Genomic DNA, 15,385 nt, shown 5'->3' on the forward strand with positions numbered 1-15,385 from the left:
ATGCATTTATGGCAAATTGATTTTTGACAAGGGTACCAACACTGTTCAATGAGGAAAATAATACTTTTTCAACAATTGGTGCTGGGGCAACCAAATATGCACATGTAAAAAAAGTGAAGTTAGACTCTTACCCCACACCACATGCAAAAATTAATTCAAAAATAGACTAATAACCTAAATGTAAGAGCTAACATGGTAAAGTTCTTTTGAAGAAAACATTTAAAGCAAGTCATCATGTCCTTGGATTTGGCAATGTGTTCTTAGATTGACACCAAAAGAATGAGTAACACAACAAAATAAATAAATTGAGCTTCATCAAAATTAAAATCTCTTAAGCATCAAAGGACATTATTTTAAAAATGAGAAGACAACCTGTAGAATGGAAGACAATAATTCCGAATCATACATCTAAAAAGTGCCTAGTATCCAGAATATGTAAAGAATTCTTACAAATCAACAACAAAAAGACAACTCTATTAAAAAATTGAGATACACAGATGGCTACTGAGTACATGAAAAGATGCTCATATCATTAGTCCTTCAGGAGAAGCAAATCAAAACCACAATGATTTGCTTCAAGCTTACTAGGAAAATTTTTTACCACTTCAAGCCTACTAGGAAAATTTTTTTTAATGGAAAATAAGTATTGGCAAAGATGTGGAGAAATTGGAACTCATCTATTACTGGTATGTTGCAGCCACTGTTGAAAACATTTTGGTGGTTCCTTTAAAAGCATAGAAGTATTAATACATGAACTATATGACCTAGAAGTTCTACTCCTAGGAGTATACTCCAAAGAATTGAAAACCAATATTCAAACAAATAGATATATGGATGTTCACAGCAGCATTATTCAAAATATCCAAGAGATGGAAGCAATCCAAATATTCATCAACAAATTAATGGATAAACAAAATGTGGTCTGTCCGTTGAATAGGATAATAGGATAATGTTTCTGAGGTGGAGGAGCCTCAGAAACATTACACTGTGTGAAAGAAATCTGGTTCAAAATACTATGTATTGTATTAATTCCATTTATATGAAATACTCAGAATAGGCAAATCCATAAAGAACACAGATTAGTGATACCAGGGCCTGGGAGGAGGGGAATATTGAGAGCAACTGCTTAATGGGTACAAGTTTTCTTTTTGGGGTGATGAAAATGTTTTGGAACTAGATACAGGTGGTAGTTGCACAACATTATAAATGGTTAAGGGACTTATTTCAGTGGCTAGTTTTTTTTTCTTTTTTTAATTTTTAAGAGACGAGGTCTCACTATGTTGTTCAGGCTGGCCTCAAATGTCTTGGCTCAAGAGATCCTTCCGCCTTAGCCTCCTGAATAGCTGTGATGACAGATATGTGCCACCGTACCTGGTTTAAGTGGTTAATTTTTTATCATATGAATTTCATCTTAATAAAAATTAAATAGGGCTAAGTGCTCACGCCTGTAATCCTAGCACTCTGGGAGGCCAAGGTGAGTGGATTGCTTGAGCTCACAAGTTCGAGACTAGCCTAAGCAAGAGTGAGATCCCTTTTCAAAAAAATAAATAAAAATAAGAATAGAAAATTAAATTAAAGACTAGATTCTTTCTTTCCTTCTTGTGTCTGCTGTAATTTGGGGTTAATTTTAAAACATAGTAACAAAATTATAGCATACCTTTAGTTATTACTACCTTGGGGTTTTGTTAGCTAACATGCTGATGCATTCTTTCACCTCCTTTGTACTATTCAGATTTCAGTGCAAGGCTTTAAGAACATTGCAAGCAGCTGCTCTGGAATTATGCATCTGACCATCAATGATATGCCAACTCTGACAGACAACTGTGTAAAAGTAGGTAGCTGAAATGTGCATTTTCTTTTCAATCCCATTAGATAGACACATATTCTAATGGCTTGAGTTATTGGAAAGTATGAATGAATTTTTCCTTTTAACTATTTTTTAATAGTAAGAAAACCATTAAAAAATTTGCATGTACACACACACACACACACATGCACCTCAAGAAACATCTGGAATCTTAAATACCCTAAGATGCCTCGTTTCACAGTTAGTATTTTTGTTGTTGTTGTTCTGTGATACTATAGCCTAAGCACAAAATGAAAGTCTGGTTCTTTGTGTCAAGCTGCCAAATATAGTTACTTTTTTTTAGTAGTACATGTTCTCATCTTTTCCCATACTCTTATTACATGATTTAATTCTCATTGTTCCACATTACTTAAATATAAGTGTAAAATATATGAAAAAAATTCCATTTTCTTTGAAAATAAGAAAATTTAGTAGTTAATGTGTCAGTTTCTGGAAATACTGAGAGAAAAAATAGCCTCGTTACCTTGCCAAGCCTGCTCTATTCAGTGTGGACAATTTAATCATGTTTTTTTTTTCTTCTAAAGGCTTTAGTTGAAAAGTGCCTTCGTATTACGTCAGTGATTTTCATTGGTGCACCACACATCTCCGACAGTACTTTCAAAGCTCTTTCTATTTGCAGCCTCAGAAAGATACGGTTTGAAGGTCTGTGATATTTAAAATGATGTGGTTCGGCATTATTTTTTACTTTTATTCTTGTGGCATTATATGTACAACATTTGTCTTGTCTTCTGTTTTATTTAAAACAGGGAATAAAAGGATTACTGATACATGCTTCAAATTAATGGATAAGAATTATCCAAATATCAGTCATATCTACATGGCAGACTGTAAAGGAATAACAGATAGTAGCCTCAAGCCACTGTCTCATTTGAGGAGACTGACTGTGTTGAATTTGGCCAATTGTATGAGGTAATAGTCATTCAGTCATATGTGCAAGAAACATTGATTATATTGCATGTGCCCCACCCTCTTCTCAAGGAGCTCCTGGTAAGCACAAAAGTCAGGAGTCCAGGTCTTAATGTAATGGTAAGTTCAGAATTCTGTGGTAACAAGGAGGGCTATCCAACCCAGACTGATCATATGAGGGTCATGGAAATTGCCAAGGAATGTTCAGGATATGGGACATCACAGACCCAGGGAAGATTAAGTGAATTCACAGGAACACTTACAGGCTATCTCTCCTAGAGAGGTTTGCACAGCTGGTTCAGTTAACAGGATCTTTTCCCATATGGATTCTTTCTGACTTGCTTATGAAGAACCAGTCTTACTGAAGGTTGTCCTTTTGGGAACTGGTTACATTTCTCTTCTTAGGTTTTATAACCAAAAGACAATGGTGGACAATGGTGAATTCTTATTGAAACTCTTTCTTTTTTTTTTTTAGAGACAGAGTCTCACTTTGTCGCCCTTGATAGGGTGCTGTGGTGTCATAGCTCACAGCAACCTTCAGCTCTTGGGCTTAGGCGATCTTCTTGCCTCAGCCTCCCGAGTAGCTGGGACTATAGGTGCCCGCTATAGCGCCTGGCTATTTTTTTGTTGCAGTTTGGCCGGGGCCGAGTTCGAACCCACCACCCTCAGTATATGGGGCCAGTACCCTACTCACTGAGCCACAGGTGCCACCCTGAAACCCTTTCTTTAGCTGGGCTACTATCCTGGTATTTTCAGGATGCCAAAGATCAAATTCCTGCTGAAAACTTTCCCCCAATGGATATCTCAGCCTCATACCTGTGTAGATTTCTTATAATCTTATAGGGCCAGATGATAACAAAATAGTGCTTGATCTACAGTTAAGGTAGCTGACATTTGGGGAGACACAAGACAAGTGAGAGTAGTAAATGAAGCAACACAGAATCTTAACCTGTGTGCCCTGTTATTAAACGGGGGGCAGGGAGGGGAATTTTTGGTCAGCAAGGATCAGGGCAGGCATAAGGATCAAAATGGGAAAAATCTGAATTAAGAAATTGAGTCCTGCAGACAACAGCCAACAAAGAATTAAGGCCTCATGCTCACAGCCATGTAAGTAAGATTGGTGGCAGACCTTTTGGCTCCATCAAGCCTTCAGATGACTGAAGCCCCAGGTTGCATCTTGATTGCAAGTTCACAAGAAACCCCGAGCTAGAACTACCCTGGACCATTTCTAAATCCCTGAGATCTAGAAATTGGGAGGTAATACATGTTTGCCATTTAAACCATAAAATCTGGGTCAATTTGTGACATAGTGCTAAATAACAGAGAGACACATACACACAACATACATGCTGTCTGCTGACATCTTTTATACCCTCTGTTTGTTTACATTTGCGAGGAAATGAACAGTAAAGGCAAAAGGTGAAATTCTAAGGTGTGTGTATGTGTTTGTGTCTATATGTCTGCTTTATAATTTGAAAAGTTTTTATGTATCTGTAATTATTAATTTGCCTTTATTTGTTCTTAACTTTTCCCAAGAATCTTCTTTATTTAAAGGTTGAATCTAAATTCTCTATTTTCTATTTCATTTCTTTTAAATTGTTTACCCTTATCTTCAGCATTCACAGGAAACTTTTCAAGTATGTCCTCTACTTTCTAATGTTCTAAAAGGTCAATTTTTGGTTTTGATGTCTTAAACTAGTTAAAATTCTTCATTGAAACTTTATTTATTATTTTATTTTTTATCATTGGCATTTTATTTTCTTTGCCATCTGTTCTTATATCAGATGCCCACTTTTCATCTCAGAATATGTCTTAGATTCTCTTTATTTTTATTTTAGCTGGGTCTTTCAATAATTCCTACTTCTCCTTCACTCTGTTCAAAATGTCCTAATATTTTTCTTTTTTCTTTTTAAAATCATTTCCAGTGGTGTGCTTACTCAGTCTTAATAAATCCCATGCTGTATTTTATTTTCTTGTTAGTGAAAATGTCTCAGTACATACTCCAGACATGGTATTTGGCAAGAGACAAGTCGATTGGTTGTGTTTGGACTCCCCTCCTCCCTAGGACTCATGCTACCCATGGGTTCTTAACTGCTTTCATGGGTACTGGCACAGTCACCCTCTCACATGACAGGTAAAAGGTGGGGTGATGGGCACGACAGGCATCCACTTACTATGTCCTTTTCAGCTGAAACAGAATTTCACTTTTTGCCTTTACTATTCACTTCATTGCAGATATGAACAAATGGAGGGTATAGAAGATGTCAGCAGTTAGCATGTACTTCTTCCAATATTTCTCCATCTATGCACGCATCTGTCAGGTTGTCATGTGTGAAAACTGCCTGTTAGATTGCATTGATACGATCTCTTATCCTGCTTTGTTCCCTAAAATGCTCTTTTAGAAGGAAATGGTGGAACTAATTTCAATGGAATTAGAAATAAAGATTCCAATGGAAGACAGAAAAACCGATGGGCCTGCTAGACGGTAGGGGTATGGCACTGACACATAGAAGGTCTTTCTAATTAGGAAAGATAATCTGAAAGGCTGAGGTTAGAGTCTTCCACCATCGGGTATTTTCTGATTCAAAAGGAAAGAAAGGAGCTGTAAATTCTCTTTTTTGGGATTCCAGTTCAGCTAAGTTGACCTTATATTTACTGTAATCTTCACCATTCCTCTAGTGGTTTGATTCTAGTCATGGTTCTTCCTCTCCTAAGTTTGGTCTTTTTATTTCTGTTTTTCCTCCCAGAATGTCAGAGAATATGGATGTTTGGCTTACATACTTCGTTTTTGTACAGATTGAATTAAATTTATACATGTAAGTGTGCCCTTCACCCAGATAGTGTGCACTGTACCCAGTATGTGGGAATTTACCCACCCCCATGCCCCCCTCCTCCACCTTGATTTTCATTGAGGTTTATTTCCATATGAGCACTTACATTGATTGATTAGTTCCAATTTGGAATTGAGTACATGAGTACTTGTGATGTTTCACTTAGAAGAATGGTTTCCAGTTCCCTCCACATTGTCCAAAAAGATACTAGATCACCTTTTTATGGCTGAATAATACTCCACAGTATGCATGTGCCACATTTTATTAATCTACTCAGGTATTGGTGGGCACCTGGGTTGTTTATACTTCTTTGTTATTGTGAATTTTGCTGCTATGAACAGTCAAGTGCAGGTGTCCTTTTTATAAAGTGACCTTTTTCCCCTTGGGTATATACCCAGCAGTGGGATTGCTGGGTCAAATGATAGGTCTACTTTAAGTTCTTTGAGGTATCTCCATACAGTGTTCTATAGAGGTTGCAGAAGTTTTCAGACCCAGCAATAGTCTATAGAATTCCTTTCTATCTGCATTCATACCAGTATCCCTTGTTTGGAGACTTTTTAATATGAGCCATTCTCATTGGAGTTAGGTGATATCTCATTGTAGTTTTGATTTGCATTTTCTAATGATTAGAGGCATTGAACATTTTTTCTTGAGTTTGTTGGCCATTAGTATATATTCATTTAAAAAGTTTCTGATCATGTCTTTCGTCCACTTTTTAATGTGGTTGTTTGGTTGTTTCTTGCTGATTTGCTTGAGTTCTTCATAGATTCTGATTATACACCTTTATCAGATGTATAACATGTGAATATTTTCTCATTCTATCTGTGAGGTTTCTATTTGCTTTTTTGATTGTGTTCTTGGCTGTGCAGAAGCTTTTTAATTTGATTAGGTCCTATTTGCTTATTTTTGTTGTAGTGGAAATTGCTTTTGGGGTCTTCTTCATGAATTCTTTGCATAGGCCAGTATCTATAACAATTTCTCCGACATTTTCTTCTAGAATTCTTATCATTTCCTGCCTTAGGTTTAATTCTTTTATCCATCACAAGTTAATTTTCTGGTGAAAGGTACAGATCCTCTTTCAGTCTTAAACATGGGACTATTCAGTTCTTTTTCTTACACAGGAGATGGTGTCAGATACTGCTTAACTTGATCACATTTTTACCAAAGAGAAAGAGATCTTAAGAGTTATCTGTCTTATTAAAAAGTATGCCACCTAATTAAATGAAATATTGGACAGAAATATTTTTATTGATACTTCTTCCATTGCTTTCATTCATTACATTAAAGGCTACATGATCAAATTTTGTTTTAAAATGTTGACAAAATACCAGTATATATATTACCTTGATATTTTGGAAATATATTGGGTATAGTGACTATTAATTTAATATTAGTCTGTATATTCATATATAAAATCACATGTGAAGCTTTTTTCACTCTTTCCTACAGAATTGGTGATATAGGAATAAAGCACTTTCTTGATGGTCCTGCAAGCATAAGTATAAGAGAACTAAATTTAAGTAACTGTGTGCAACTGACTGATTTCTCTGCTATGAAACTATCAGATCGGTATGATAAAATATTTTACATCATCATTAGTAACTGTATATTTGATAATAGAAATGAGAGATAGACCTAAAAGCAAAGACTTTAAGACATTTGGAGAACACTGGAGATGTTCAGCTGGTCCCATATCCAGTGAAAACAAATAAAAGACATCAAAGTATAGATTGAACTGATCTTTTGATTATACCTAAGATGTTTCTTATTAATTTCACCCAAGAGAAAGTTAGAGGTGGAGTCATGCATGAAGTAATGAATGTCTACACATGAGTGACTTATCTGTAACTTTTCATGTTATCTTCATGCAAACCCTTACTCCAGTATTTCCCAAGAGGTTTTCTGGCTGGTTAATTTATTCATGAGTCCCCTTTTGTCAGAGGTCTTGCGTAATTTGTTTAGCAAATTTGTAAGGGATAAGTGAGGAACTTAACTTACACTTTAGTGGTCATTTTATTGTGATAGTTTTTATATGCATATGATATGTTTTTTTTTCTTACTTGAAATGACAATATAAAACTAAATCACCAAGAGAAAGTTTTATATGTGTATAATAATCTATTTCCATTTCACTCAACTTTGTAATGCCAAATTATTTTCCACTTTTAGGCTTTCCTTTGTTCAATGCCATTTATTTTCCAAAGATAGTTGAAACTAAACTGACAATGTGATTGAAAGCTAAAATTAATTCATGCTATTTTATTTCAGCTGCTATAATTTAAACTACTTGAGTTTACGAAATTGTGAACATTTGACTGACGGAGGACTTGAGTATATTGTAAATATCTTATCCTTGGTATCGGTAGATCTCTCTGGAACAAAGATTTCTGATGAGGTAAAAAAATATTCCAAACAGTTCAATGACTTTTATTACTTTTTGTAATATAGTCATTTTCCTTTTTTTTTTTTTTTAGAGACAGAGTCTTACTTTGTCACCCTCAGTAGAGTATGGTGGCATCATAGCTCACAGCAACCTCCAGCTCTTGGGCTTAGGCAATTCTCTTGTCTCAGCTTCCCGAGTAGCTGGGACTACAGGCACCCACCACAACACCCAGCTATTTTTTTGTCGCAGTTTGGCTGGAGATAGTTTGAACCCACCATCCGCAGTATATGGGGCCAGCACCCTACTCACTGAGCCACAGGCACCACCCTCATTTTTTATTTTGTAAACAATGGAAAGAACAACAATTAGTTTTACAACTTTCATAATTAGATGATAAAAGAAGGTAAGTTTAGGATATTATTTCTAGAATAGTGATAAGTAAGTTTATTTATAAGCCATTAGTCTTTTTTCTTTGCTTAAAAAATCACAAAACATAGGCCAGGTGAGGTGTCCCATACCTGTAATCTAGCACTTGGGGAGGCTGAAGAAGGAGGATTGCTTGAGGCCAAGAGTTGGAGACCAAGCTGAGCAAGAGTGACACCCCACTTTTACAAAAGGTGGAAAAGTTAGCTGGGCATGGTGGCATAGTATTCCCAGCTACTTGGAATGCTGAGGCAGGAGGCCTGAGCCCAGGAGTTGGAGGTTACAGGACTCTATGAAGATGTCACTTCACTCTAGGTCAGGTAATGGAGTGAGACCCTCCCTCAAAACAACAACAAAAAGCCCCACAGTATTTTGAGGAAAATCCTGATAAATTATAGTATTTCATGATAATCTAAAATTTGTTTCATTTTGGAAGTTTGGTCAGTGCAGAAATAACGTGTTTTAAGTGGCTTAACTATATTTTTCTTGTGAATTTCACATTCTTTAAGAGTACGGAGTGCATTGAGCTCTAAGTCTTTGGTTCAAGACTAAAATCTAAGAATGGCCCATCAAATTTACAAAAGAACACATTTTAAGGAACTCGTTCTCCCCCAGCTGATGATGCTACTCACCATGCTTATCTTACCACTCTGAGGCTGCCCCATTTATTAATTAAAAGTGGGATAGACCCCAAGAGATCAGCCATGTTTCTGAAAGACTTTAATGGGTTATAGTTAATCAGTGCATGGGGAGGGAGATAGAAAGACAACAGAGATCCTTTCCCCATCTGCTTACTAAATCCCTGTTCAAATATCATCTGTCTGTGAGAGCCTTCTCCAGCCCCAGTGCCTCCTTTATCATAAGCTATTTTTCGGTTTCTCATTACATTAAAGACATCTGTGTTATGTGTCCATTCCTTCCCAACATTCAGTGGGCTCTTTTACATGAAGGGTTGTATCTGTTCCTTGATCCACTTTTCTTTCTGTATTATTTTCTATGAATCATTTTGGATTCAGCCTCTTCTGCTAGATTATCACCTCCTCCTTCCCATGTCATCCAAGTGTGATGTGAGAGTCGAGTGGCAAGTAAATACGCATAATCAACTCATTTTGGCCGGGTCAGTGACTGTCTTCTCACTGTCATTTTCTGTCCAAGCTGTAATTCAGTGAGATTTGTGAGGGTCCATTGGTCTTATTTTTCCGTCCAGGTTGATCCCTGATATGTCTTCCTTCCTTTCACATCTTCAGGCTCCCTTGTCATATCTGCCTTTGGGCATGGTAGGGCATAGCAATCCTGTGAAGTTATCTTAAGTCCATAGTCTGAGGCAGCCCCTACAGACATGAATATATTTGCCCACAAAACCATGCCTTACTCTCCCCTTGCTCCGCTAGAGTGGCTAACCTGAGTCAGCTAGATTCCAAGTTTGGTTTGGTACTTTTGAGGCATTTGTGAGTGATTAAAGTGTCAGTAGAAGGGAGAAGCCAGCATTTTCCTTTACCTTTCTTTGCATCATTTCAACTCCCTTTCCTTCTGCTCCCTCTAAACAGGACTGCTGTGGTCCCTGGTTTCTTGGGTAACCATGGCCCCTGGGCTTCAATAATACTATTTCTTCCCACAGTCCTTCCAGCATAGGGCTAGTAGTGGCTTCCTACTGCTGCTAATTTCTAGATTTTGTCAGTTTCTCTACCACCTAGGTAGCTTATTCCCTGCTAAAATTAAATATCCTGAGATTCAAATACTCACATTTGTTTCTGTCTTGCTCAATGGATCTTAACTGACCCAGTGATAGGAAAACTCTGATGTCTTGTTGCTTTTATTCAATCCTACCAGGGAAAGATAGAATGGGTGCCTGGTTACTCTTAGATCCCCAAACCTATACAGAGGTACTGACTCTCCCCATCTGGATTGACCCTGGGAAGGTCTGTAACAGACACCTATGTGGGGAAATCCTTGGAATCTCACCCTTTTGCTTCCTTTGGGCTCTCCCTCCCCTCCTCTTTCTCCTCTGCTTTCTTCAGTCTTCCTTTCCTATCTTCTTCCCTGTCATCTTTCACCCTTTCTCCTCTCCTCTTTCCTCATATGCATTCCTCTATCTTTCTATTGGCAAAGATTTTTTTTAAAAAATCTAATCTGAGGGTAGAAAAAACATTCCAGCTGATTATATGGCTTTGTCTTTTTGTTGTTGTTGTTGTTGTTTGTTTGTTTGCTTTTGAGACAGAGTCTCAAGCTGTCACCCAGGATAGAGTGCTATGGCATCATAGCTCACAGCAACCTCAAACGCTTGAGGTTAAGAGAATCTCTTACCTCAGTCTCCCAAGTAGCTGGGACTACAGGCACCCACCACAAGGCCTGGCTATTTTTTTTGTTGTAGTCATTGTTGTTTTAGCAGCCCTGGGCTGGGTTCGAACCTGCCAGCCTCGGTGTATGTGGCCAACATCCTACCCACTAAGCTATGAGCACTGCCATGATTACGTGGTTTTTGAAAATATTATGCCCCAAGTCTTTTAGGGCTTGGGCTTTTGAAGCTTTTGAGCTTTTAAAGGCTCAGGATTTTTTTCTCCTGTGTTCTTTGTAACACTGTTTCCCAGACAGTGGTATGAGTAAAATGACCAGCTGTTGTCTGAAGAATCCTAGAGTGACAATAAGTAGAAGGTCATAGTATATTATGAAACACATCATACATACATAAATACAATTCTACCACAGCACTTAGCACAAGCCTGAAGTGCCTGGAGTGAAGGCTAACTGCTCTAACTTTGAGTTTAGCACTGGGGGAAAATTTAGATTTTACTTTCAAAGACCATGTATTATTTAGATTTATGTACCAAGGACAAGTTAAAAACTTAGGAATATAGCCTCAAGTTCCATTCTCTGTTTTTATTTTCTTCTGAAGAATATATGTAATTTGAGAGAATTGTAAATGGGCATCTATGGAGAATAATGCCAGATGATTGAAAAATAAGTCTTCTGAAAGTTGTTGATTTCTTCCTCCATTTAAACTCTGTCAAAAATGCAAATGATTGGCAGTGTCAATGCTACCACAGCTGTGGAAGCTAACCTCAGACAGTCAAACTAAGATGAGTCAGCCCGGGATATCAGCTTGGGTAGCTAAACAGCAGCCTGGATTGTAGGTCTGATGAAGTGCAAAGTTGACTGCAGACTTAATATTTGGGTTTTACACTTTGGAATGCTACAGATATTTTACCAATGATTAAATGTGATCAGTTGTGCCTTTTAGGGGAACATTTTTCTTGTGTTTCTAATAATCATATTCATTCTCAATTCTTCTCTATGCTAAGTTTTCTGCTAGAGTCACATAATTCACTTAGGTAACAAGTATTTATGTTACTACCTTGTGTTTAGTGCTAGGAATGCCAGAATGAACAAAACAGACATGGCCCCTCCTCCTGGAACTTACATTTTAGTGGGAAGACAGGCATAGGGCAGGGGGTTACAAAGTATGATGAGTGTGGGAGACAAGAGAAGGAAAATCTAACCTGACTCAGAGAGTTAAGGAAGACTTCCTTTTCCCAGAGAAGGAGAATTGGTATTCTGTGAGCCAAAGAAACAGCTACAGAAGGGCTGAGAGGTTTAAAAGTTTGGTGACATCAAGAAATCCACAATTTGGGTATAGCTTAATGGTGAAGAGAGTGGCAAGAGATGTTTGAGGAGGGCCAGGTCATTGGGGGCCCAGAAGCCATGTTAAGGAATCTGGTCTCTGCACTTTTGGCATGGAAGGACATTCAGTATTGTCACTTGGAACATTAACATGGTAGAATTTACAGTCCAACAAGATCATCCTATCTGCTCTACACACATGGGAATAATAGATGTATAGGGACTAATTATAAAGCAGTCATTCAGGTGAAAAGTTATGACAGTCTGTATTAGAGCTAGAGCCAGGGAGATGGCAGTGGGCACCAGGCAAAGTCAGCATATTTGAGAGACACTGAGGACAAAGAATCAACAGGAGATAAACTGAGTGTGGGGGTAAGGAAGAGAGAGAGAGAATCAAGGAAGACACCAGATTGAGGGCCTGAGCATCATGATAAAGGGTAGTACCCATTTCTGAGCTGTGTGTCCCTTATATAGTTGGGAAGCACATCAGTTGCAGGCTGGGAAAATGGGCACGTTTAGCTTGAGTCACTGCAGGATAACTTTATATAGATGTAGACAAGCTCAGCAAATAAGCACAAAAATAATTGAAATTTACTTCACAGAGATAGAAGACCCCTTTAGGGCTTCAGAGGGTGAAGGCATGTTGCATTCTGAAAATCATGAAAGCTCATGAAGGAGTTAATCAGCATATGCAAAAATCTGGACATTTAGAAATCAAGAAACATATTTAATTGATAGAGATAACTTAAATGGGGGAAGAAAAAAAGAAAAACATGGTTATTTAAAAAATATATATATATATATTTGAGACAAAGTCTTGCTCTGTCACCCTGAGTAGAGTACAGTAGTGTCATCGTAGCTCACTGCAACCTCCAGCTCCTGGGCTTAAGCAATCCTCCTGCCTCAGCCTCCCAAGTAGCTGGGACAACAGGTGTGTACCACCATGACTAGATAATTTTTCTATTTTCAGTCAAGACAGGATCTTGCTCTTGCTCAAGCTGGTCTCAAACTCCTGAGCTCAAGCAGTCCTACCTTGGCCTCAGAGTGCTGAGATTGCAGGCATGACCCACTGTGCCTGGCCAAAATTTATATTTCTTATAATTTTATTGTCCTTAGTCATTCTTTTTGTGCAAAATAGTGAATAATTTTTATATTATCCATGGATAAAAGTTGTTTAGGAGGTTATCTACTAAGTATATAATTAGAGAAAGAGGAAATACAAGTAGATCTGCCTCTTTTAACATAAAGAGAATAGAGTTTGTAAGTGAGGGAAGGAGCTTACTCATGTGATGACTTAAGGTATCTTTTTTTGTGAGACCAGAGTCTCACTGTGTCACCCTGGGTAGAGTGCCATGGTGTCATGGCTCCCAGCAATCTCAAACTCTTAGGCTCAGGAGATCCTCTTGCTTCAGCCTACTGAGTAACTTGGGACTACAAGTGCCTGCCACAACACCTAGCTAGTTTTTCTATTTTTAGTAGAGACAGAGTCTTGCTCTTGCTCAGGCTGATCTCAAACTCCTGAACTCAAGTAATCTATCTATTTCAGCCTCCCAGAGTGGTAGGATTACAAGTGTGAGCCACAGTGCCCAGCGATTTAAGGTATCTTTAGAAATCTTCTACAATTTTTTTTTAAAAACTAACTAAATGAGATGTTTAACTAAATTTAGATGTTAAATTAGATGTTAGATGTCTAACTAAATGAGACGTCATTCATTTCCTTCTTACCCCAGAGAATAATTTGAATATGAGGTTATATCTCCAGGTATATGGGAAAAGGATTTCTGCTATGTAATGGCATTATCATTTACTGAAGACCACAAGATCTACTGTGGGGGTAGTTCAGTCTGTTGCTTAAGCTGCCTTAGTTATTGCCATATTTGTTATTTAAAGGAAAAATGAGTCAGAGCAATGTTCCAGACGATGTACGTAGACAGTGGTTTAAGAAGACTCTTTCATTTGACAGATTTTCAAAATCTTTCATTATGAGTACTAGATCTTGAGTGCCTGTTTATGTGGGCAATCTCCTGGAGTACCTGCACCAGAATGTGAGATCCAAAAAGACTGAGACTTTGGTTTGTTCACTGCTATTTTCCCAGAACCCTGGGAAATAGTACACACATGATACTCAATGAATGAAAGGAACAAGTCTGGGCTCTGGGACTGCTAATAAGACCTATTTTTTGCAGCCCAGTTTGTAAGAGCCAATGCGGGTAATTTAAATATGATGTGGCATTTAAATATGGGGTGTAGTGACGGAAGTAAGCAGAGGAAAGATTCTTAATACAGCCTGCCTAGCACAGAAACGTGCAAATATATGCTTATTCAAGAAATTCTATGTAGCTTAGCTTTGCTGAATATACTATAAAAAAGAGATGTCGCTGATGGAAATTTATGCTATGCCAAGCAGATTGGACTTGAGCCAGTGGACAATGAAACAGTGCCTACCAAGGGAGTCATAGTCATAGTCAGCCTCTAATTTTGGATTATGTGGGTTGTTCTCTGATGATAGATTATAAGGGAAAAGGATAGCAGCAGGAGAAAAGTAGGAGGTATTTTAGCAATTAAAGGAAGAGATGAAGAGTTCTCAAACTTGATCAGGGTCTAGAATTAGTGAGAAAAGGACGTGTTTAAGAATATTGAGTAGGTAAAACTGAAAGAATTTGGCAATTGATTAGTTGTAGAAAATAAGGACCTGAGAATGGGGTGAGAGGATAAGAATAATTCCAAAAAATATGGTTTGGGTGGATGGAGGTCCTACCTCAAAAAAGATCGGTAATGTGAGAAAAATAACAGGTTTCAAGGGAAAGGGGTTTGGACTGAGTTACAATCTGTGGGATATTCAGGCCACATGATTGAGAGAGAGAGAGATGGTGACTGGGGCTGTAGGTGGGGTAGTCACTGGCATGGAGGTATGAATGTGGCCAACATCCTTAGTGACAGGTGGAGAGGGATGAGGGAAATGCTCCCAGAAAGAACACAGCACAACATCAGTATCTAAAGACTGGGAAGAAGGAGGTGAACCCATGGAGTAAACTAAAGAAAGAAGGTTTAAAAGGTTGTAAAAGAACCAGGTGAGTGTAGTCAAGTGTGGAATGTATTAGGAATAACCAGTGGTGTCTCTGAATCAGAGAAAGACCAAAATTTGAAAGAACATTTACCATTAATTGAACAGACCCTGTCTATTTCTCCAGTATCATCTCATACCCTGTCTCTAGTCATTCCCTTTCCTCCAGTCCCCCTAACTTGTTTTAGCTCCTCAAACAAGCTGTATCCTTTCCTACTTCAGGACCTTTGCATATGTTTAGCTCCTGCCTGGGATTATTCCTCCTTCAGTTCTTCTTCTTCTTCTTCTTCTTC

At 37.9% G+C, this 15,385-nt stretch overlaps 1 protein-coding gene across 1 annotated transcript in view; it reads left to right on the top strand.

Annotated features, from left to right (window-relative positions):
• FBXL13 (F-box and leucine rich repeat protein 13) overlaps positions 1-15,385 on the top strand; it is a 191,956-nt gene that overhangs the window by 120,242 nt on the left and 56,329 nt on the right. Inside the window, exons 10-14 of the mRNA XM_023507424.1 lie at positions 1,733-1,831; positions 2,392-2,509; positions 2,614-2,776; positions 7,054-7,173; positions 7,873-7,999. Coding sequence (XP_023363192.1) covers positions 1,733-1,831; positions 2,392-2,509; positions 2,614-2,776; positions 7,054-7,173; positions 7,873-7,999 — 627 coding nt within the window. The remainder of the gene's footprint in view (positions 1-1,732; positions 1,832-2,391; positions 2,510-2,613; positions 2,777-7,053; positions 7,174-7,872; positions 8,000-15,385) is intronic.

This window comes from Otolemur garnettii, unplaced genomic scaffold (assembly GCF_000181295.1).
Source record: "Otolemur garnettii isolate 467f Iridium unplaced genomic scaffold, OtoGar3 scaffold00005, whole genome shotgun sequence".
NCBI lineage: Eukaryota > Metazoa > Chordata > Mammalia > Primates > Galagidae > Otolemur > Otolemur garnettii.